This window comes from Neovison vison, chromosome 12 (assembly GCF_020171115.1).
Source record: "Neovison vison isolate M4711 chromosome 12, ASM_NN_V1, whole genome shotgun sequence".
Lineage (NCBI taxonomy): Eukaryota > Metazoa > Chordata > Mammalia > Carnivora > Mustelidae > Neogale > Neogale vison.
In genome coordinates, this window is record NC_058102.1 from 50,448,186 (window position 1) to 50,471,224 (window position 23,039).

Below are 23,039 nucleotides of genomic sequence, written 5' to 3' on the forward strand. Positions count from 1 at the left end.
CCTGCACCTTCAAAACCCTCAGATTGTTTTTCAGAGTCCATAGTCTCTCATGGTTCACCTCCCTCTCCAATTTCCCTCAACTCCCTTCTCCTCTCCATCTCCCCATGTCCTCCATGTTATTTCTTTTCTTTTCTTTTTCTTTTTTATTTCTTTTTTTTTTTTTTTATTTGACAGAGATCACAAGTAGGCAGAGAGGCAGAGAGAGAGAAAGGAGGAAGCAGGCTCCCCGCCAAGCAGAGAGCCCGATGTGGGGCTCAATCCCAGGACCCTGGGACAATGATCTGAGTCAAAGGCAGAGGCTTTAACCCACTGAGCCACACAGGCACCCCCCTCCATGTTATTTGTTATGCTCCACAAATAAGTGAAACCATATGATAATTGACTCTCTCTGCTGGACTTATTTCACTCAGCATAATCTCTTCCAGTTCCATCCATTTGATACGAAAGTTGGGTATTCATCCTTTCTGATGGAGGCATCATACTCCATGGTGTATATGGACCACTTGGTGAAGTGTCACTTGGGCAACTTGTCAAGCCAAGAGAGCCTGAGTGAAGCAAAATGATATAGAGGAAAGAAGGTTGAATTTAGGATTAGAGCACCTGGTTTTAAATTCTAGTAAATGAGTTGCTTGATATGGTGTCCTTAGGCAAGTCATCTAACCTTGGACAGCTTCAATGTTTTTCATCCTTAGATCCTGGGTTTCCATGAGAATCAAATGAGAAAATGCATGTTACTGTATGAGGCAACTCTTAAAGCTCTATTTAGATGTAAAGTGGTGTTACCAGAGGAAGATCTAGGTTTTGTGGTACCTGAAGCTTTTGGAATTGGGTTGGGCGGGGGGGCAACTCTTTAAGAAAAAGAACTCCAAAATATGTTTTTCAAATTTTACAAAACCATTTGACCATGTGAACATAATGAACCAGTTGTGAATATTTTTCAAGCAGTTGTTTCCTAGTTAGCCCTGGACTTAGAATCCTTACCCTTTGTTTTGCTAATTATTACTAATCATATTTGTTATGACTTTTAATTGTTTAGGATCTATATTTCTTACTAGGATATAAATTCTTTGAAGGCAGGGGCTGAGTCTGTCTTGTTTACTGCTAGATAGCAAAGTGCCCAGCATTTAGCAAATTATCAGTAACTATTCAATGGAAAGATGGAGGGAGGGGAGACAGGGAGGGAAGAAAGGACTAAAACGTTTCATATTCAGAGTGAAGCTGCAAGATAGTTGGGTAAGTTCGTGTTCCCTACAGTGATGGAGGTACTAATACAGAGAGGAAGCAGTAATGACTCCGGCTTGTCTGTTCATTCCCTGCTGCTCACCCTAATGGGAAACCTTTTCTTTGGGATGAGAATATAGTTGTTTCCCATGTGGAGCCAAAGACAAGAGTTGGACCAGGAGAGGGGCTAGGAGAGAAGTCTCCTGTCCTTGTCAGGGTAGAGGAAGTCAAAAGTAGGATGTGGGAGCTGTCCTTGATGGGGGCAGCGCAGCCTCCCCCTGTTCTGAATTCCAGTGAGGTCTCAAGAGGGTTCCAATAAAACTCAAATTCACTACAGCCCTGCTGCCTGGCTTCTCCGTGGAGAGCCAACAGGGCTCCCTTGATGCCTTGCCTCTTGTTTGTCTGCGGTGAGTGCACTATTAGTTCTCCATCTGTTCCTTTATTTGAAACAGATCAAGTCTCGTAAAACAAGACAAAGTGAAATAAATACCTATGACATCTGTCACAATGTGAGAGGGACTAATTCACTAGCTTACTGTTACTCTGATGGCTTGGACTCTACCTGGGGAGGGCCTTATTTTTCAGCCCCTTTCTCAATAGCATTTCATTACATTCTATGACCGTTGTTTCGCCATTAATTGATGATGAGTTTAAACATTTATGGCTTTCGGTTATACAAGGATGCAAGTTTCATGTGCTGAAACAGGTACAAAGTTCTGCACAGCAAACTAATTTTCAAATCTCAGTTTCCTAGTCTGTAAAATGGGAGGGTTACTCTCTTCACAGAGTTGTTTGGAAGGTTAAATACGATTGTGGATGTGAGAACATTTTGAAAAGTATTAATTGCTCTAAAAGGATGGATAATCTTAAAAGGTATCAGAATATTTCCTTATTTTAACTTCTCTATTCAGTCAGGCTGTCTACCTCATGCTGGACTCCTGGGTACTGAGGTATCACAGGAAGGAGGAAGCCATGGGAGCAAGCATAGTTCTCAGTCCACTTTGCCCTGATTATTTAAGAAGTCTGATTTCTCGTTGAAGTTCATCATCCACCCATTTCCTTCTCACACAGAATAAGACCCCAAGCAGTGTCCTTCCAGTTATCTTTGAAGAAGCAACAGTGCCTCAGCAGCAGTTAGCCCTCCTCCTGGGAACTAGCTAAGCTGTTTAATCCCCTGATGATAGCTTAACCTGACATCTGTCTGTCTCAATGTCTTCCTTCCCTTCCAGAGTGCTTCTCTCTTCTCACCCTCAACTGAAAAGACCTATCTCTCATCCCTTTAGTTCAACTAGACTCCCAGACCAGACCATCTGATCATTCTAATCCAGCCCTACACAGTAGCTCTGGTTTTTATATCTTAATAGATATCACCTAAGAACTATCACCTGAAGGATGAACTTAAATCTCTAACTGCACATCTATAGGCTGCAGGAGGTTTTCCCAGGACCACAGGTTGAACTGTGATTCTTCAGGCTCCTGGGCCATGCTGTGGACCAAACACACTTAAATGAATTTATTAGCCTAGACATCTGTCCCTTAGACATGTAGAATGTAAGTTGTAAAGGGTAAGGGTAGTGATTATTGGTCTTTGAAATGCTAGAGCTCAAAAATATTTTTGAACCTATATGGTCCACAAGTAGCTGTAAGAATGCAGTTAACTTCTCTAGGAGACCATGGAAGATCCAAATAATTTCAAAATTAGCTGTGCCAATTCTTTAAGATTCACTTATAGAATCCAGTTTTCGATTGTGTCAACAACTTGGAAAATGTGGTTAAAACCAGCCGCAAGTAAAAAGTCACAGAGGGAGAGTTCTCCCAAAGGACAGTTGCCTGGGGCTCTTAAGACAAGCGCAATTACTGGATTCTCTGAACAGTGCCTTTTGCTGGTCCTTATGGATTCTGAGATATACACGCCCACCGCACAGGCCATTCTGCTCAGGAAGAGGGGAAGTTTCACTGAGGTGAGTCACTTCCTGTTTCTTCTATCATGGATATGGTTTCCTTTCGATTGTTAAATGACTACATAGGAACACACGAATGGTAGGTTTGGGTGTTATTTGCTGTTTCATGACCCCTACCTGATTATGTGCACAAATTAGAAAATATCAGCCTAGCAGCTGGTGTTCTTTGATTTTCACATTGCTCAAATCTGATGTGACTCAAGAGCCTTATGGTTTCTTGAGTACAGGGATGTGGTCAAGAGTGCCCATGAATTCCCCTGAAATTATATACAAAACTTCTCTGGAGAGGGAACCCATGGCTTTCATTAGATTCTCAAAGGAATATATGACTTTACAAATGATGAAATGCCACTGCTCATTGTTTTGTCTTCTATTCATAACAATCAGAAACAGTAGAAGATTGGTCATCTGCACACCTGGAATTTAAGGTCCTGATGATAATAATAATACTATGACTAACATATATTTTGAACACTTAATGTGCAGCATGTAGCAGGTGCTATAATAAATACAATAATAATTAATAAATATTAATATAATAAATATATATTATATCTTGTGCCACATATAATAAGGTCACTTAATAAGTTCCTTACAAGAATTTTATCACTTAGTTTTCACAACACCTTAGGAGTAGGTACTCTTATTACCACTATTTTAGAGATAAGGAAACTAAGACCCAGAGAAATTAAATAATGTGTTAATAAGTTGTGACACTGGGAAATTTTAACACCAAATTTTGACAATTAAATCATTGATTTTGAAAAAGTGGGAAACTGAAAGAATTCTAGTTTTGCCATATTTAAAAATCAGTGACACCTTTTCCCAATGCTTTAGGAGACATATTGTATCTGAATCAGTTACACTGGAATCCACATCTCAGCTTTATCTATTTTTAAATCCCAATCTATCTATCATGTACTTTCAGGAGGCTCGGGTTTTTATATTCAGTCCTGCATATTTATATATTCTTTTTCTCTTGAGGTGCCCTAAGAAACATATGGATATTAATCCAGCCATCTCTATCACTGTGTAAGATAAATACCAATCATAATTTTGTTTCACATGAATATTTGTGCTGGGTAATATTTATGTGCTGTACATCCCTGCCACTAGTCTAACTTATGCTCAGATTCCCAGGGGATGAGAGAAATTCAGGTCCATCCTTCATGTCACTACACAGAGGTAGAAAGTGCCAGAAGACCTTTCTCCGCAAGTGTGGGTGGCAAGAACTGAGACTGAAAATACAGCCATTCATCACAGAAACCCAGCTTTGATCCCAGCAGCTTTGCTGAACCAGGGGTTGTTAGGAGGAACTTGGAATGAGTATTGGAAAAAGCATCTGCTTATTTCCTGAGGGGGATAAACTTCCTAGTGGCACCACTAAAAGTAATATATAGATAAAACTGTAGTGTGAGCAGTAATATTCTCTCCAAAAGTAATACACAGATATAGCTGTGGTATTCTGGTGTGGGCCTCAATCCCCCTCACTAAAGAAATGGTAAAAAAAATAATGATGATGACGATCAACCAAGTAAGCTTAGGGAAATAACCATGTCTTCTGCTGTTTAAATTCTGCTCCTTTATCATTTTTGCTTCTGCACCATCCAACAATAATTCTGTTCGCTGCAAGCCAATGCCCATTGCCTAGTCATAATTCCCTCTGTTGGAACTGATGTGCTCATTCATTCAGCAGTTACCAGGAATACCTACTAATACGCCAGGCACTGTTCTAGGCACTGGAGATGTGGGGGAGGGGGAAGAAACACTATCCTTATCACTCGCGTTGGAAAATTTGTGACTTATGGCATAGAATATTCATCAGTAGTATTTCCATTTCACTGGTTATATCTTTTTTGTAAAATCTATGTAGTTAATGGAACTTCAAGAAGTAAAGAGTTTCACCAATGCTTACTTGGCTGAATGTGCTTATGGAGGTTGCTTTTAAAATTTTTTTTTTTTTTTTTTTTTACAGCCGTAGGGTGAGGGTCTTACAGACCACTCACTTTGTTTAAGGTATGACAAAAACTATCCTAGCACTAGGTTTTTCCCCTGATATTTAAGTCACATTTTCCTTCTCTGTATATGGTATTATATCATGTGATTGTCCCCTCTCCAATGAGACACAGCCACAGAAACTCCCTCTCATTTTCCAGATTCCCTTTCTTAGTGACAGACATCAATATTCCCCAATCAAACGAGTTGGAATCCTTGAGATCCTCTAGCCCCTCACAGTTCCTCACTCCCCACACAGTGATTTGTCTCTGACTCGGGGCAGTTCTTCCTCAATATATCTGGAATCCATACCATCCATATAGCTGTTGATGGATTTCAGTCTCTCATATGTTGCCTATCTGTCCCTAAAACCCCAACCTACCCTTATTGCTTTGACATCTGTCTACATTCCAATTCTTAGCCTCCCTTACAGTTAGATGTGGACATGGAATGCGTACTTGCCATTGGAATGTGAACAGAAGCAGACCAGTGTGGCTTTTAAGAAAGTTCTTTTTCTGCTTGCCCCAGGTACAAGAAGACAAGTTAAAATCCTAGGGCAGAAGTTTCCAAACTTTCTCAGTTGTAGAGCCTTTAATGTCTCAGTAATTATTATTATTTTTTTTTTTACAGGAGCTCCAGGTCAAATGAAATATCAATAGTTCCATTTATTAAATAGCTAAGTTTAAACAACATAGTATATATTATCCTAACCACTTACTAGCAATTTGAAAAAAAATAATACATACAAACTGAAAGAATCAGAAGTACTTAGAATGGTATATGTTTGTTTGTTGGGCACTGCACAACTTCTCAGACTTTCAGATCAAACACTAACAGCTTTATTTCCTGTTCTGCATTGATTTTCACATGGAGCTCCCTTCTTATAAAACTCAAAACCTAACTTTGGAAAGGTAGGACATCAACAAAAGCAATGCAGTATTATCCAATGTTGAGCGAAACTACTTCAAGATAATAGGTGGTGTTGTGTCCAACAGATACCAAGAATGGCTCTGTGTTCCTCAAAAATTTAAAATAGTCTACGGTGGTCCTGTGAGTTCACTAGGGAACCTTGAGGCATCTTAGTTCATAACTTGGAAACCAGAGTCCTGGAAGATGACAGTGTCGTAAAAATGGAACAAAGCATAGATTCCTGATCCATTATGTGGAGAGCAGCTGGGTGTTGATCAGGAACACCCACCTTAGGCTTGTATATGAACAGAATAAACTTCTGTTGTGGTTGAGCAATTGTTCATTTTTTTTTAATTTTTGTCACAACAAAGTCTAACTTACATTATTTTACTGCAGTGGCTTTTAATGGTTCTCCTTGACCCAAATCTAATACCTTTCTCCTTAACACTTCATACCATCATTACCAAGTCCACTACTTTACCTAATAACAGGCTTACCTTTCCTAAAACTTAAATCTGAACACTTTCTTTGTTTGCTTCCCAGTCTGTTTTCTACCCATCTTTCTTCATGGCACCAATTTCTAAATCAGTATCTCTCAAACTTGACTCCATGTCAGAATCACCTGGAGAGCTTTAAAAAAAAAAAACCTATGCCCAGTTCCCCCACCTGCAAGGATTTTCATAATTGAAATGGACCAATTCCTTGAAAAGCACAATGTACCACAACTCACCACAATGTGACATAGTTAATATAAATAATCCTATAACTATTAAGGAGATTGAATTTGTAATCTAAAACCTGCCAAAAAAAAAAAGTTCAGATTCAAGTGGCTTCATTGAAAAATTACACCAAATGTTTTAAAAGAATAAACACCAATTCTCTATATTCTCTTCAGAAAATAGAAAAGGAAGGAATGTATTCTCCAATTCATATTATGAAACTCGTATTATTACCCTGATACCAAAACCAAAGATAGCACAAAAAGAAACTGCGTACTGTATTTCTCATGAATATAGATGCAAAGAAAATCCTTACCAAAATATTAGCAATAGAATCCATCAATGTATACAAAGAATTATATATAATGAACAAGTAGGATTGATTTCTGGTTTGCAAGATTGGTTTAATATTAGAAAATCAGTGTAAGCCATTACATTATCACTTTAAAGAAGAAAAATCACATGATCCGCAACTAATCAAGGTGAAAAAATTGACAATATTCATACTCATCATGATAAAAATTCTCAGAAAAATAGATATAGAGGGGAACTTCCTCAGCTTCCTATATGAAGAGTATCTGCAAAAACCTACAGCTAACATAATACTTAATGATGAAGCACCTGATATCTTTCCCCCCTAAGACAGGAAAGAAGGCAAGGATATCCACTCTTACCACTCATTCAACATTGTTCTGGGATTTCTAACTCGTGCTTTATGCTAGAAAGGAAAAATAAAAGGCATACTGATTGGAAACAAATAGAACTATCCTTTTTTGCAGAGAACATGATGGTCTACACAGAAAACCCTAAGAAAGCCAAAACAAACAAACAAACAAAAAACCTCCTTGAAGTATTGAGTTCAGCAAGACCACAAGATACAAAATTAACATACAAAAATCAATTATACATGTATATACTAGTGATGAATACATGTACATCAAAATTAATAACATAATACCATTTATAGTTACCCCCAAAAAGAAATATTCAGGTGTAAAACTAATAAACCGTGTATAGAACTTATATGCTGAAAATTATGTTATGCCGATGAATGAATCAAAGAAGGTCTGTGTAACTGGAGAGACATAACAGGTTCATAGACTTGAAGATTCAACATAGTAAAGATGTCTATTCTTTCTAAACTGGCATACAGTCTTAATGCAGATCTTATAAAAATCCCAGGTAAAGTTTTTGTAGATATAGACAATACTATTCCAAAATTTATATGGAAAGGCAAAGAAATAATTGAAATAATTTTTTTTAAAGATTTTATTTATTTGTCAGAGAGAGAGAGGGAGAGAGAGCGAGCACAGGCAGACAGAATGGCAGGCAGAGGCAGAGGGAGGAGCAGGCTCCCTGCCAAGCAAGGAGCCCGATGTGGGACTCGATCCCAGGACGCTGGGATCATGACCTGAGCCGAAGGCAGCTGCTTAACCAACTGAGCCACCCAGGCATCCCTGAAATAATTTTTTAAAGGAACAATAAAGAGGGAGGAATTGGCCTCCCTAATTTCAAGACTCGTTTTATAGATAGAGTAATAAGGACTGTGTGGTATCTGTGGAGGGATAAATACATCAATGGAACAAAATAAAGAATGAAGGATCTGGAAATTGACACACACAGTATATATTGTATCCTAACCACTTACTAGCAATTTGGAAAAAAATAATAATAATACATATAAATTGAAAGAATCAGAAGTACTTAGTAATGGTACATAAAATAATTGATTTTTGAAGGGGTACAAAAGCAATTTAATGGAGGAAAGATAGCTTATTCAACAAATGGTATTGGAGCAATTGGTCATCTATAGAACTTTCCCCTCAAAAAATATATGAATTTTTTACTGAGTCTCACACATTAAATAAAATTTAGCTCAAAATGGATAGTTCTATAATATTATGGTTATAGTATGTTACAATATTATTATAGAACTTTTAGAAACTATAGAAGAAAGGAGAAAATTTTCAGGATCTGAGGCTTGGTGAAGAGTTCTTAGACTTGACAAGAACATGACCCATAAAAGGAAAAATTGATTAATTACATACACTTCATCAAAATTAAAAATATTTGCTCTACAGAAGACCTTGTTAAAAGAGTGAAAAGAAAATCTACAGACTGGGAGAAAATATTTGCAAATCTCATCATCAAAAAGGGATTATTACCTCAAATATATAACAGTTCTCAAAGCTCAATAGTAAAAAAGCAAGTGATCTAAAGAAAATAAGCAAAGGACATAAAGAGACATTTCACCAAAGAAATGTCAGATGGCAAGATACGTCATCTGTCAGATATGCAGATGGCAAATAAATGCACACACAGACCACAAATGGTGGTCTAGGACTCATTTGCCTCTCTGACTAGGCTGCAAGCGTCTGTGACTTTTTCATCTTCGAGTTTCATTGTCTGGCTCATAGGCACTCAGTATTCCCCTCTATTTCTATTTCCCTTCCATTAGGGAAATGACTCAAATTATGCAAAAATTAAAACCATAATTAGATATTACCGACACACCTATCAGTATGGCTAACATCAAGTAGTGGACAGGATGTAGAAAAACTGAATCATTCATATACTGCTGGTGGGGATATAAAATGGTATAGCTATCTTGAAAAACAATTTAGCAATTTAGTAGAAAAGTAAGTATGAGGGGAGGGAATCAATGGGGGAGATGAACCATGAGAGAATATGGACTCCAGGAAACAAACTGAAGATTTCAGAGGGTGGCATGGAGGGATGGGTGGGCCCAGTGATGGGTATTAAGGAGGGCACGTATTGCAATGAGCACCAGGTGTTATATGCAAATAATGAATCATGGAACACTACTACATCAAAAACCGATGAAGTACTGTATGTTGACTAATATAACATAATAAAATTAAATAATCAAAAAAAGAAAAGTAAATATAGAACTACCATATGACCCAGCAGTTGTACTCCTGGACATTTATTCCAGAGAAATGAATTATTATGGTTCCCACAAAAACCTGTGCATGAATGTTTACAGTAGCTTTAATCATAACAGTCCCCAACAACAAACAACCTACACATCTTCCAACAGGTAAATGGTTAAGCAGACAGTGGTATATCTATGCCATGGACCACTACTCAGCAATAAAAAGGAACAAACTATTGTTACTGTATAGAAGATTGTACAGAATGTAAAAAGTCAACCACAAAGGTTTCAAACTGTATGATGCAATTTATTTAACAGTCTTAAAATGACAAAGTCATGAGCACAGAGAATGGGTTAGGGTTAGGGTGTCCAGGGAGGGAGAGAAGTGGGTGTGAGAACTTGTTATATTGTATCTTGACAGCATCATGTCAATATCCTGCTTGCGATATTGTATTACAGTTTCACATGATGTTACCACAAGCGAAAACAAGACAGAGGGTATACAGGATCTCTACAATATTTCGTAGAATTCCATGAGCATCTACAGTTATCTCAAAATTTAAAGTTTAATTTTAAAAATTTCCATCAGGAGATACTCTGATGGTTTGTTCTGGGTTTGGCCTAGGCATTGGTATTTGAAAAGCTCCCCAGGCGATTCTAACACCCAGCCTGATGGACAAAGTGCAAATTGAACTGATGGATATCCTCTTCCCAGAACCCATGTAATCACCTATCATTTACTGTTCCTGTGCCTCTAGTACCTTCCCTTCTCCATTTGCTGAACTGAGGCTCTTGTCAAGAAAGCTCGGGGATCACTCTTCCAAGGAGCCATCCAGAGCACTACTTGCCCAGACTGATAAGGGTCCTCGCAGGTTGCACCATGACAGCCCTTTCTTGACTTTTTTTTTTTTTGTATATCACATTTCACATAATTTGTGTTTGCAGATTTTTTTCTCCCACAGTAAACTAATAGTATATATATTTTTAATTTTTATTTCTTTTTAAAATTTCTTTTCAGTGTTCCAGAATTCATTGTTTATGCACTGCACCCATTGCTTCATGCCCTCCATAATACCCACCAATTATGTTTTTTAAAAGAAGCCATGAAGCCAGAATGTCCAGATGCCAAAGAGTTTTATGAAACAAAATATGATTCTTATGCCATACCTTTCTTTTATGCAAATCAGTATTACACAACACTAGGATGGTCTGATGATGGGTCTTGAATGCCCTATGTCTATGCTACTTCTTTTCTTTTTTCTTTTCTCCCTCCCTCCTTCCTCTCACTTTCTTTCTTCCTCCCTCCCTCCCTCCCTTTCTTTCTTCTTTCTTTCTTTCTCTCTCCCTCCCTTTCTCCCTCCCTCCCTTCCTCTTTTCCTTCCTTCCTTCCTTCCTTCCTTCCTTCCTTTCTTTCTGCTTCTCTCCTTTGGTAAAGCCTAGAAGATCCAGACTCTGACCAACATCTGCAAGGCATACACAGAGGCTTTGCCAACCTTCCCACTCCAGGTTCATGCTTCCAGAGTATCTGGGTATCTATAATTAGTAGCATAACCTCCAGTCATGACTCCAGTACCTCATCCAGTTGGCATCATGGACAGGCTCTCTATATTCTTTCATAGCAACATTAAACAGCTCTACTTTGGAACAACAATTATTTGCAGAATCTTTGCAAGGATTCATGTTTCATTTTTGCAATAATATTAAATATATCTTGGGTCCAAAAAATCTTATTGGCATTTTTATTGATATTATGAACTTCAGAGATTAAAGAGAATTGACGTATTTTTGATATTAGATTATGCTACCTACTAGAATATAATTCCTAAATGGCAAGGATTTTCTCGGTTTTGTTCAGTTTTATATCTCCAAAGCCTAGAACGATGCATGGCATGTAGTAAGTGTTCATTTTTTTATTGAATAAATCAATGCAGTCAGTGCTTTTACATTTTTTCTCATCTTTTTTTCCTCAGAAATGTTTGTGATGTTTTCTTCATGTAAATCTTGTACCTTTTCATTAAATTTTTTCCTGGTTTGTTTTTTGTTTTGTTTTTTTTTGCTATTGTAAATGGCTTTTTTTCCCTTCTATGATAACTTCTAACCATCTATTTGTTTATGTAAAGGATATGGTTTCCTGCACATTAATTTTGTAACTATGTTATTGAACTTCCTTGTTTGCAAGAACTTTTCGTAATTCTCTTGCTTTCACCAGGCATCACTATTACTTTCCTTAAAGCTTTCTGGAGTTCAGTAATCAAGAGGACTGAATTACAAATCCAAGGGAAACAGCAAACAACTAAATCTCATTCTATCGGTGTGATTCTTGTTGGCTATGTTGAGTGAGTACAGATACAGATGTAAACCTGCAATTTCTTTGCTAAGATAATTAAATATGGTGATGAAGGAAAATGTCTAATCCAGAACCATCTCATTCCTTGCCAATTGGGCATCATCTGTTCCCTGTGCTGCTTGCTAATTTGGGGAAGCTACAGTCTTCTCTACATGGCCCTCTTAATTTGGGAAGGGATGTTTACAATTTGAATCACAAAGAAAGAAATTGTCATTACATATTGACTGGCCTAAGTTCCAGTGTTTCGCTGCAGAGTTTTGTTCAGTAAGCTTTGATATGTACATGAACTCATGCAACTGAATGCATCTGTTATCATTTCTCTTTGTCATTAGATCATTATGCAAACATGAAACACCAAAAAATACATAACATGATCGATTCATCTGATGGAGAGTGCAGATTAGCAGGAAGTAAACTCCAGAAGCATGTTCCTCCCTCTCCCAGTTGCTGCTTTTCTCCTGTTCCTTCGAAACACCCGCAGAAGATTTAGTCAGTCCTTTGGGGTCTAGATATGCTTACTGGCAGTTAACATTCACGTGATTCAGCACATTTTCTTGCAGCAATATTCTCTCTTTACTCCTGAGTTTTGCCTAATTTAGATTCCTCCTTTAGTCTGTTCTGCTCAGCTTATCCTGGTCGATAAATACAGACAGATTAGACAGGAGACAAAATTGTGAAATAGATGCGGCATTGGGAACAGCCGCTCTTCACTTGACATCGTAGACAAGCCCGTCTCTCCTGTGGCCACCTTGCCCAGAACACACTCTGGCATGGTGGCCAGGGACTCATTTGCCTCTGTGACTAGGCTGCAAGCATCTGTGACTTTTTCATCTCTTGAGTTTCATTGTCTGGCTCATAGTAGGCACTCAGTAAATGCTCGAATCCATGAATGCACAAATTACTCAATTAACTGGCGCGTCAATATTTTCTCTTTCAAGTTACTAAAACTAGCACTTGGGGAAAGTTTGGAAAGATTTTAAAATAAGAAGGTAATTGACTATTACCAGTTTAAAAAGAAGCCCAGGTAGATTTATATTTTAACAAGAACAAATTAAACTAAAGGAATTAAGCTTTTTCTAGATTTCCAGGATTCAGCCAGAAGCCTGGTAAGGACCTGGGTCCCTTCTGGAGAAAACTGTGTTGTCCACATTCCATAAGTCTGCACCTATGTAGGTATCCCATTTTAGGCAGGAAACATGTTCTTGAAAACCTGAGTAGGAATGAAGGTCCTGTTAGTTAAAACTTATTTCTCCCATACCAGTTATCAGTGTTTCATAGTTGCTTCCTAGTCCATTTCTGATTGACCTTTGAAATAGGCCCTTAAAATACTATTCTTCCAATTCTTCAGGTACAGATCTGTAATCAAATGCTTAAATATACAGGATCAATCTACGTATTTAAAGAAAATGCAAAGAATTCTTCTGTTGGGCAAAATCGTTGAGCACATTATGCCTCTATATTGTATCTAGTCATCATCTGCTATGTCATTCTCATTACTTTAACTTTTTAACCTAATTTTGAACATAATGTATATCTAGCCTCCTGCCAAGAAGGACTTATAGGGGCTGGTTGTTAAGTTGGGCTCTGTAAATATCAGCTGAGCTTATTTATGTTTTTATGGGAGGGAGAAGGGGCTGCTTTATTCTGATTTGAGGGGATACAGGCTAAATGCATACAGTGATGAAATTTTGTTTCAAACGCTTCTGGTAAATGATGGAAAAGGCCTGTGCTTGTATATGCATGACAAGAATTTTGATCCTTGAATTTCAATTATGGTTTGGTCTCTCATACAAAATGTAGAGAATGAAGCTGATATCATTCACACTCATAGACTCTTCCTTGGCTTCTACTTTAAAAAGTAGAAGGGTCGTGAGTCTATCATGAAACAGTGGGTGTTCTAGGTTGCTAAGGTCACAGGACCTGGCAATCTTGAAAGCCTTGCCTGGAATGCGACTCAGTACATTGGTGAGGATATCAGTGGCCTGGCCCCTCGCCTTCCTTCCTGGAATACTCTGTTCTCCTTACTAGGTCAGATGAGTGAAAATTTCCCTCCCGAACATGATTTGAGTTTTTTCATTGGCTAGTGAGGTAGTATACCAGCAGCAACAATTTTAAAACTTTATGGTAAGCATTCCTATAGGTTTTTGAAATGACATTTAACTCTGCTATGTGTAATTAAGGAAGGAGAAGAGGTGTGCTAGTAACCTTTTGGGTTTCTTAACTTCGAAGAAGAAAGTCCATTCTTGCATTTTTTTAAAAAGACTTTATTTATTTATTTGACAGAGATCACAAGTAGGCAGAGAGGCAGGTGGCGGCGGGGGCGGGGGTTGGGGGGGCAGGCTCCCTGCTGAGCAAAGAGCCTGATGTGGGGCTCAATCCCAGGACCCTGAGATCATGACCTGAGCCAAAGGCAGAGGTTTTAACCCACTGAACCATCCAGGTGCCCCCCATTCTTGCATTTTAATATGAGTGTCTTTGATGTCCTAGAAGACATTCGTAATGTGATTCAGGAGGAACTGGGCAACTTGAATTTCCCCATCCCTCTTCAGAAAGTGTGTATCCAGAGGGGGGAATAATGTAACAGAGAACTTGAGAATGGCGTTTATCATAATTAACCTCTGGATAGGTCCAGGTTGACTACCTATTTTTACTTCTGAAAGAAAGGATATGCTCAAAGTTTTCTCACTTTCTGTTGTGCCTAAAATCAGAAGATTTGGGTCCCCTCTTCGTGTAGAGACATTGTGTGGACAAGATCTGTGAGATCTTAAGTTTGAAAGTGTAGAATGAGGGATTTATGGCAGTTACCTGGGGATTCTGAGGACCAACCCTGACATACCATACTGTGACACATCCTGTACAAAGTGATAGGAGTTGTTAACTGAAGCCATTATACTTCATTTCCCGAAAGACGAAAAACAATAGAGTCAGGAATATTTTTCTTTTTTTCTATCTTTTTTTATTAATGTATAATGTATTATTTGCCCCAGGGGTACAGGTCTGTGAATCATCAGTCTTACACAATTCTCAGCACTGACCATAGCACATACCCTCCCAGTGTCCATCACTCAACCACCCTATCCCTCCTCCCCCTCCCCCTAGCAACCTTCAGTTTGTTTCCTGAGATTAAGAGTCTCTTATGGTTTGTCTCCCTCCCTGGTCTCATCTTGTTTCATTTTTTTCCCCTCCCTCTCTGCCATGACCTTCTGCCCTGCCTCTCAAAGGAACATTTTTCTTGAACCTATAGACAGCTCTCTTCTCTTGTGTCCATTGCTGTATTCAGCCAAAATGTACCAAGAGCTTGGAGTTTGCTGCTGCATAATATATATTATTATTTAAAATCATTCTTGTTGTATCATGACTTAAAACTCGGTTCTAGGCCCTTATCTTGCAACTCTCAATTCTTCCCGTTGGAGTTGCAAGGAGAGAAACCCGAGAAAGTCGCTTGAGAATGACAGAAAACAAAGGGCAGATACTGTCATGTGCGTATAACCCATGCCGGCCTCTTAATTGTGACCCTAGATGGAACTACCCCACTGGTACCCATTTTAATAACCTCTAATGGAATATCTTCTCCGCTTAACCTGCATGGACGTCTTTCTGAGATACTCTGCAAATTGCGGTGGAAAAGAGGCTGCAGATCTTTTCTCGTAAAAGAAAAAGCAGGGAGAGTTTATGGGAAGGAGTCCCTTCAACCAGGCGCAACAGTATCTCGTGATTCGACTGCCATTTAATAAAGCAAATGCTTTTCTTTTCACAGAGGAATTCAAAGGCTCCACCGTGGTTGAGCTGATGAAGAAGGAGGGCACTACCCTAGGGCTGACCGTATCGGGCGGAGTTGACAAGGACGGCAAGCCCAGAGTCTCGAACCTGCGGCAAGGAGGAATTGCTGCTAGGTAACTACATCTCAGGGGGATGTAGGAAAAGGAACACAGTGGGGGTGATTAATGCAAAAATTGAGGCTCCATCAGAAAAGGTCACTAATAAATAAATATGACAGCTGCCGTCTGCCGGGCAGAAGCGTACTGGGGCATGTTTTCAGAAGCTTTTCTGGCCTGTACCAAGTCACCGGGGAGCCACCAGGCCCTCAGAAGACTTTCATTTTAAAAGGCCTGTGTGTGGGGACGCCTGGGTGGCTCAGTTGGTTAAGCGGCTGCCTTCGGCTCAGGTCATGATCGCAGCGTCCTGGAATCGAGTCCCGCATCGGGCTCCTTGCTCGACGGGGAGCCTGCTTCTCCCTCTGCCTCTGCTGCCACTCTGCCTGCCTGTGCTCAATCTCTCTCTCTCTCTCTCTGGCAAATAAATTAAAAAAAAAAAATCTAAAAAGCCTGTGTGGCTGTCGTCTCCAAACATGCCACTGAACAGCAGACGGGGTGCTGTGGGATTGAGACACTCCCATCACAGAAACGGGAAGGATGATCCACATAATGGGTACTCGGGAGCCTGGCATGGAGGAATGTGGTGAGCCTAGAGGAGGAGGGAGGCCAGCTCTGAGTGTCTGAGTGACAGTTCCCCCTGTCCCATATCGTCTCTGCTTTTCTACCTGTGAGAGCTTCCCTTTCATCAAGACAAAGACACAACTTCCAAAAGGATAGAAAGCTTAGATGAAGACGTCTCACGGTGCCCTTGTTCTGATGAACCGCACATTGGCCTAGTCATGGCCAAAGGCAGAATGTCTTGCTTGCTGGGTACAGGAGGGCTCGCTTTAGAGACAGAGTCACCAAGTACTTTAGAGGTGACAATCAGGTTTCATTACAAGTGAGGTTCATGGGTCTTAAATCCTGGACACTGATAGTCTTGTCCACGAAATCACAAATTAAGTTTTAGAGCTCTTGCTTTATAAAGCATCATCGAGTATGGTGATTACTTTGGATGATCAGCTTGTTTGTACAATATATGAGCTTCATCTAATTGATTGCTCCATAATCTGGGTATTGTTTATAAAGTAGGCTGATGTCAACACAAGCACCTTAATCTCCTTTTCTCAGGAGGAGAGAGCCTTCTTTGCACCCCCACAGCCTCCTTTATTTTATAACCGTCGTGGCTAATCTGTGATGCTAGGGTTTCATACATCTCCAGAACTTTTTCCTACATAGCCTGGAAGCGAGAGTAAATAGAAGGGAAAAATGCCATCTTCAGTTGTATTGATGCCATAATTAAAGGTGATGCTGTGCTGGTCACGTGTGATCAGTGCCCAACTATTCATTGTTGAAGGCACTACCATTTTCCAAGTAGTAAACTAAAATAATTACAGATAAGATCCCTACCCTAGGAGGGCTTATAATTTACTAGAGGAGATAGGTATAAAAAGCGTGAAAAGCGTGGGAACAATAACAGCATTGCGTGATAGTAAAAAGCAACAAGGTGAGCATTGTCACGGAGAATTAGGTGGCTAAGTTGTCCAGTGAGAGTGAGTAAACCCGAGGGAGGAGGGACAGCGTGGAGGGACCGCAGGCGGGAGCAGGTTAGGAGAGCTCGCCCAAGAGGAATGGTTAGAGCTGGACTTATATAAAATAAATGCATTTAGGTGTTTCTGTTTGGGGACAGAGTATTACTGAAGGTCCTCATTCATGATGCAAATTGTAAGGACTGTCTTTGGTCTCACTGCCTGCTCTTGCCTTAGAAATAAAGTCTGCCTAAAACCAAAATTAGCCACAGTCCTATTATGGTGCCGGGGAGAGGCAAGAACAATACTGAAACCCAATGCTTTCATTGTGATTTGTTTTCTTTCTTTCTTTCTTTCTTTTTTTAATCCTGCTGTAAGCAATAAGTAGCAAAAGAAGCTGACCCTTTCCTTAGCCCTCAGCAAACTCCCAGGGAAGATCTTGAGAGCTAGGAAATGTCTGGGAGACCGGCAGCAAAATGATAGAGATAAAAAGGAAGAAAACGTCCCTTTTATCCCTGGTGTGCTGGGATCTGGATTCTCTTTTTTTTTTTTAGAAAGGGAGAGAGAGAGAGAGGCAGAAGGCACAGGGAGAGGGATAATCTCTTTTTTATTAATTAATTAATTTGACAGACAGAGATCACAAGTAGGTAGAGTGGCAGGCAGAGAGATAGGGGGAAGCAGGCTCCCCGATGAGCAGAGAGCCCGATGCGGGGCTCGATCCCAGGACCCTGGGATCATGACCTGAACTGAAGGCAGAGGCTTTAACCCACTAAGCCACCCAGGTGCCCCGAGAAACAACTCTTTACAGGCAGAGCAACCAAACAGCAACCAGAAACCTCTTTATTTTGTGTCATGGTGCTCTTTAAAAATAAAAGGGTTAGCAAAAAATTAGAGACCACAGCAGATGCTGTAGAGGGCTTTCAAAGTATCCCGGTCAGCAGGGGAGGGATCGCTGAATCTCTCATTCACCTTTAGCTGTACTCCTACTCCTGGGGCTGGGGGCGGGGAGAGGGGACAGCCGCACCCTAGAAGGCAGGGGCTCCTGCCACATGGGCCTTGGGAGCTTGGGTGCATTTTCACAAAGGGAACGTGGAAAACATAGGCCTGTAGAGAGGACGGGTCCCCTGCAGCGACATTCCCTATATTGCAGAAGTGACCAGCTGGATGTGGGGGACTACATCAAAGCTGTGAATGGGATCAACCTGGCCAAATTCCGCCATGATGAGATCATCAGCTTGCTGAAGAACGTCGGGGAAAGAGTGGTTCTTGAAGTCGAGTATGAGCTGCCGCCAGTCTGTAAGTAATCGCAACTCCGGGGCAGAACAGCTGGGCCACGTTTTTGCCTAAAACAATGGGTTCTCCATTCTGCCCCCCTCCTTTGGCCAACATTGTCTCAGTACATGAATGACAGAGCGGGATTTCTTGGTATTTAGAAATTATTTGAATTGATAAATGTATAGCCCACTCCGGAAGAATTAAAAAGAGCACGGATAACAATAAAATTATGTAGGATTTGTGTTTCATTAAGGTGATCCGTGTGCATCATATTTGCCATTTAAGCTACTTTCATGAACAGTCAACATATTTATAAGTTCTGTGCATTCATTTCCACCCAGGCTTTGTGTTTAGTGACCAGGGTTAGGAAAAGCATGTTTAGTGTGTTTTATGTTGATTCTTCTATAGCTATGTTAATTTCTGAACCATGAAAATAGATCGGAAACTCATTATTATCCAGTAACAATAATAGTAATAGAACCACACATTTTCAGAACTTACTAAGTCTCCAGCATGATAAGAAACCTGACTTGCGCAGATGTCCTTAATCCTCATCATAAGGGGAGTCAGCATAGCAACGCTGAACTTTGGGGTCTAATAGCCAGGCTCGAACCCCAGCTTCACCTTTAAGTAACTGCATGCCTTTGAGAAAGTTACTTAGGCTTTCTGTGTCACAGTTCCCATATCTGGGTGATGGGCATAATACTCGTTCCTACCCATGGATCTGTCGTGAGGATTAAGTGAGTTAGTGTTCGTAAAGCAATGAGAACAGAGCCTGATGCCATAAAAATAGTAATAAATAAATAAATAATACATAAAAAATAATAACAAATACACAAATCAATCAGCACTACAAGACAGGCATTGTTGTTATTATTATTCTCATTTTACTGAGGCTTAAGTATCTTTCCCAAATATATAGGCAGCCAAGTTGTGATGTGAACCCAGGCTCCCTGACTCCAAAGTCCATATGTTTATTCACGGTGAAATATATACATATGCTCTGTGTTACTGCCGTCCTGCATTTGAGCTGGGCTGTTCTAGCACCTTCTCTCCTGTTAATGTTACTAATACGAACGCTACCCTAAGAAAGCTCTTTGCTTTTCTCTCCCGGTGAGAACTCAAGTTGAATATTAATAACTGATAATAGCTCATTTGTTCAGCAGTGTCTTCTTGAGCATTTGCTACAATGCAGCCACCGCTCTGTACATTCTGACGGAGGAAGACAGATAACAAAACAGGATCACAATAGGAAGGAAACAAGATAGTATGATCAGCACAACAGAGTGGGGAGAAGGATTGGGAGTGCTGGGAGGGGGGTGGGATTGCCATTTTGAGTGGGGTGGTTAGGAACAGTGTCACTGAGAGAGAGAGACACTAACCAATGACTCAAAGGAGGTGAGAAACATAGCTGTGTGCATTTCTGAGGGAAGAGGACTGCAGAAAGAGGAACAGTCAGCGCTGAGATCCAAGGCAGAAATATATTGGGGTTGTCGTAGAAACGTTAAGGGTGACTGGGCTAGAGCAAAAGAAAGAAGAAAGAAGAAAAGTTAGGAGAGGAAATCAGAAATATAAAGGATGGGGTATATCTGTAGGTCACCGGGAGGACCTTAAGTTTTGCTCTGAGTGTTAGGGGAAGGCATTGTATGATTTGGGGCAAAGGAGGGTCCTGATCTGTCTATTTTCAGGGGCTTCCTCTGGCTGCTGTGTTGAGAAGACACTGCAGTGGCAATGGGGAGACCCTGGGAGGCCAGTTGGGGGGCTGTTACAGTGGTCCAGGTGAGAGACGGAGGCAGAGGTAGGGAAAAAGCAGGTACATTCTTGATCACTTTGAAGGTAGAGCTAACAGGATTTCTGGATGGATTTGATGTGAGTTGTGCAGAAATAGAGCAGTCAAGGACCACCTGAGATTTTAAGCCTGAGTAACTAGAAGCTGGGGTTGCCATTAGTTGGGGGTGGGCAAGAATGTGGGCAGAGCTGATTTGTGAGGAGAAGATCAGAAGTTCATTGTTTGAAATGTTACCGTGGAGGTGTCTATTTGACGTGCAGAAAGGCAATGTCAAGAAAAGAACTGGAGTTGGGGTTAGGAGTTTGGAAGAAAGATCTGAGCTGGAAATGTACATTTCGAGTAATGGGAACATAGAAGGTATTTGAAGCTTTGGGGCCAGATGAGAGCACTCGAGAATTGAGTATATATGACCAATCATGAGTTTTTATTCTTAACATAAAATCCAACACCGAAAATGCAATGGTATTTTTATAACAAAATCCACTGAAGTCTGTGTTCAGAAACCTTGCTATACCATTTTTCATCTTCAGCAAGAATAAGCAATAGAATCAAGCATTGAGAGCTTAGACTGTGTCACTGGTTAAATGTCAGTTTTCCCCTTTCTAGCTTTGTTATTTAAGTTCTCCTGGCCTTAGGTTTCTCACCTGTAAAATGGCTATCGTAAATATAGGATTTTGATAGGAATTCAAGGTTGTTATCATGTATTTAGATCATCACCGTGCACTTCGCAAGCCATCATTACCATGATTAGCCATGATTACACTCAAGTACTGTTTTCTTGAACTTCAAAAGAGTCCATCCATTTGTTTTGAAATCACTATCTCAGACCATCACCAAGGAGTTAAGAGAATCCAGATATCTAGAGCTAATGCTCTTTGGTTAACCATTTTTATTCCATTGGGGATATAAATTATCAATAAAACACAACCTCTTCCTAAAAAGAACTCTTAGAATAGCTGTCCAGGGGTAAGGCCAGGAATAGAGATTTGCGGAGTTAGGGGTTATCTAGAACTAGGGGTTTCAGAGGATTTGAAGGAGGTTCTGCAGGTCCACCAAGAAAAGGAACATTTTAGGCAGAGGGTACAGTAAGGAAGTAAGAAAACAGAACAACACACTGGAGTTGCTGAAGCACAAAGGGAAAGTGAAGACCAGGAGGAGGATAAGACCAGCAAGATAAATAGGAACAAAATGGTGGAGGGCCTTGGAAGCCGTATTGGTGGAGCTTGGATACTATCAGGTGGGCGATAAGGAGCCTTTAACGGCTTTGAAAGCCAAAGATCATCATCATCATACTTGAGTTTTTAGAATTATCATTTTAGGAAGCCAAATGGAGAATAGGTAAGAGGCTATAAGCCCAAAGGATATTATAATTTTCCAAAAGTGAGGTGACATCCTGAATAAATACAGCTTTAGTAAAGTTAAAGAGGAGAGAGTAGGGATCAGACATATTCAGGGATTCAAAACCATCATAACTTGGTGATGATACCGGCTTTTCCTTCCTCATGCATTAAAGCTGATGAGAAAAGGGGAAAAGATATTTTTAAAAAAACAAAAGTGTGACTACGATCGTAGAAATCAGATGGAAGAGATGTATCCTCTGCGGATTATCTCTGTCTCTATTATATTTGGATAAATTAATAAGATCTTTGAGTTCAGGGAGGTTGAAGGGATTAATAAGCAGCCCCTTCGCTGAGCTCAGACAGCTAGCAGGAGCAGGCCGCTGCCGGGAAAACCTGGGGAGAGAGCTGATTGCCGAGAGATAAGCCGACGGAGGCCGAGACTGGAAGCTCTCTCAGGAATCTGCAATTTGAGGCTCAGCCACCCCCAGAGTCCAGAAGGAAGTGGAGGAAGGATACGCGTGTGCATGTGTCTGTGTGTATGTGATCTGACAGAGAAGAAATGGAAGTTGGACCTTGTGCAAACCACTTACCTGTTTTAAATTCAGATTTTTTATGAAAAAAGAATGGTGGACCTACATGAACTCTGAAGTTCTTTTCGACTTAAAAATTATGTGGTGTTTTGTATTTAGAGAGGCTATTACCAATCCATGTGTTAGGTATTTTTGTATTAAACTTGGTCTGGAGCAGTGCCTTCATATTTTATAGTGACATAACCCCTTAAAGGATTTTGAAATAGTACATAATTGTCGTTCATTTTTTTAGTTGGCACCTAACATTCCTTATCATGAGCTTAAATAATTGGAGAGGATGTAGTTTCTGGCATAATATTTATATGTCTTTAAATGGTGTTTCCAGTCAGACCTTGGTGCTACACATTTGCTTCATTTATTTTATGGAAAACGTCCGCCACGGCATCTGATTGGCAAAGGCAGGCCTCACTGTTACACCATCAGCTAAATCAGACTAGCTTTCCCTCAGAAAAGGGACTTCTTTAATTCAAATAAATGTGTTAAAACATGTCCCTGAGGGATGTCTGGGTGGCTCACTCGTTAAGTGTCTATCTTCAGCTCAGGTCACGATCCCCGGGTCCTGGGATCGAGCCCTACATCGGGCTCCCTGCTCAGTGGGGAGCCTAGTTCTCCCT

The 23,039-nt window shown here is 40.1% G+C and overlaps 1 protein-coding gene across 1 annotated transcript in view; it reads left to right on the forward strand.

Annotated features, from left to right (window-relative positions):
* The window catches only part of GRIP1 (glutamate receptor interacting protein 1), a 182,394-nt gene that overhangs the window by 17,489 nt on the left and 141,866 nt on the right, over nt 1-23,039 (forward strand). The window contains exons 2-3 of the mRNA XM_044226314.1: nt 15,806-15,941; nt 18,582-18,727. Coding sequence (XP_044082249.1) covers nt 15,838-15,941; nt 18,582-18,727 — 250 coding nt within the window. The 5' untranslated portion in view covers nt 15,806-15,837. The remainder of the gene's footprint in view (nt 1-15,805; nt 15,942-18,581; nt 18,728-23,039) is intronic.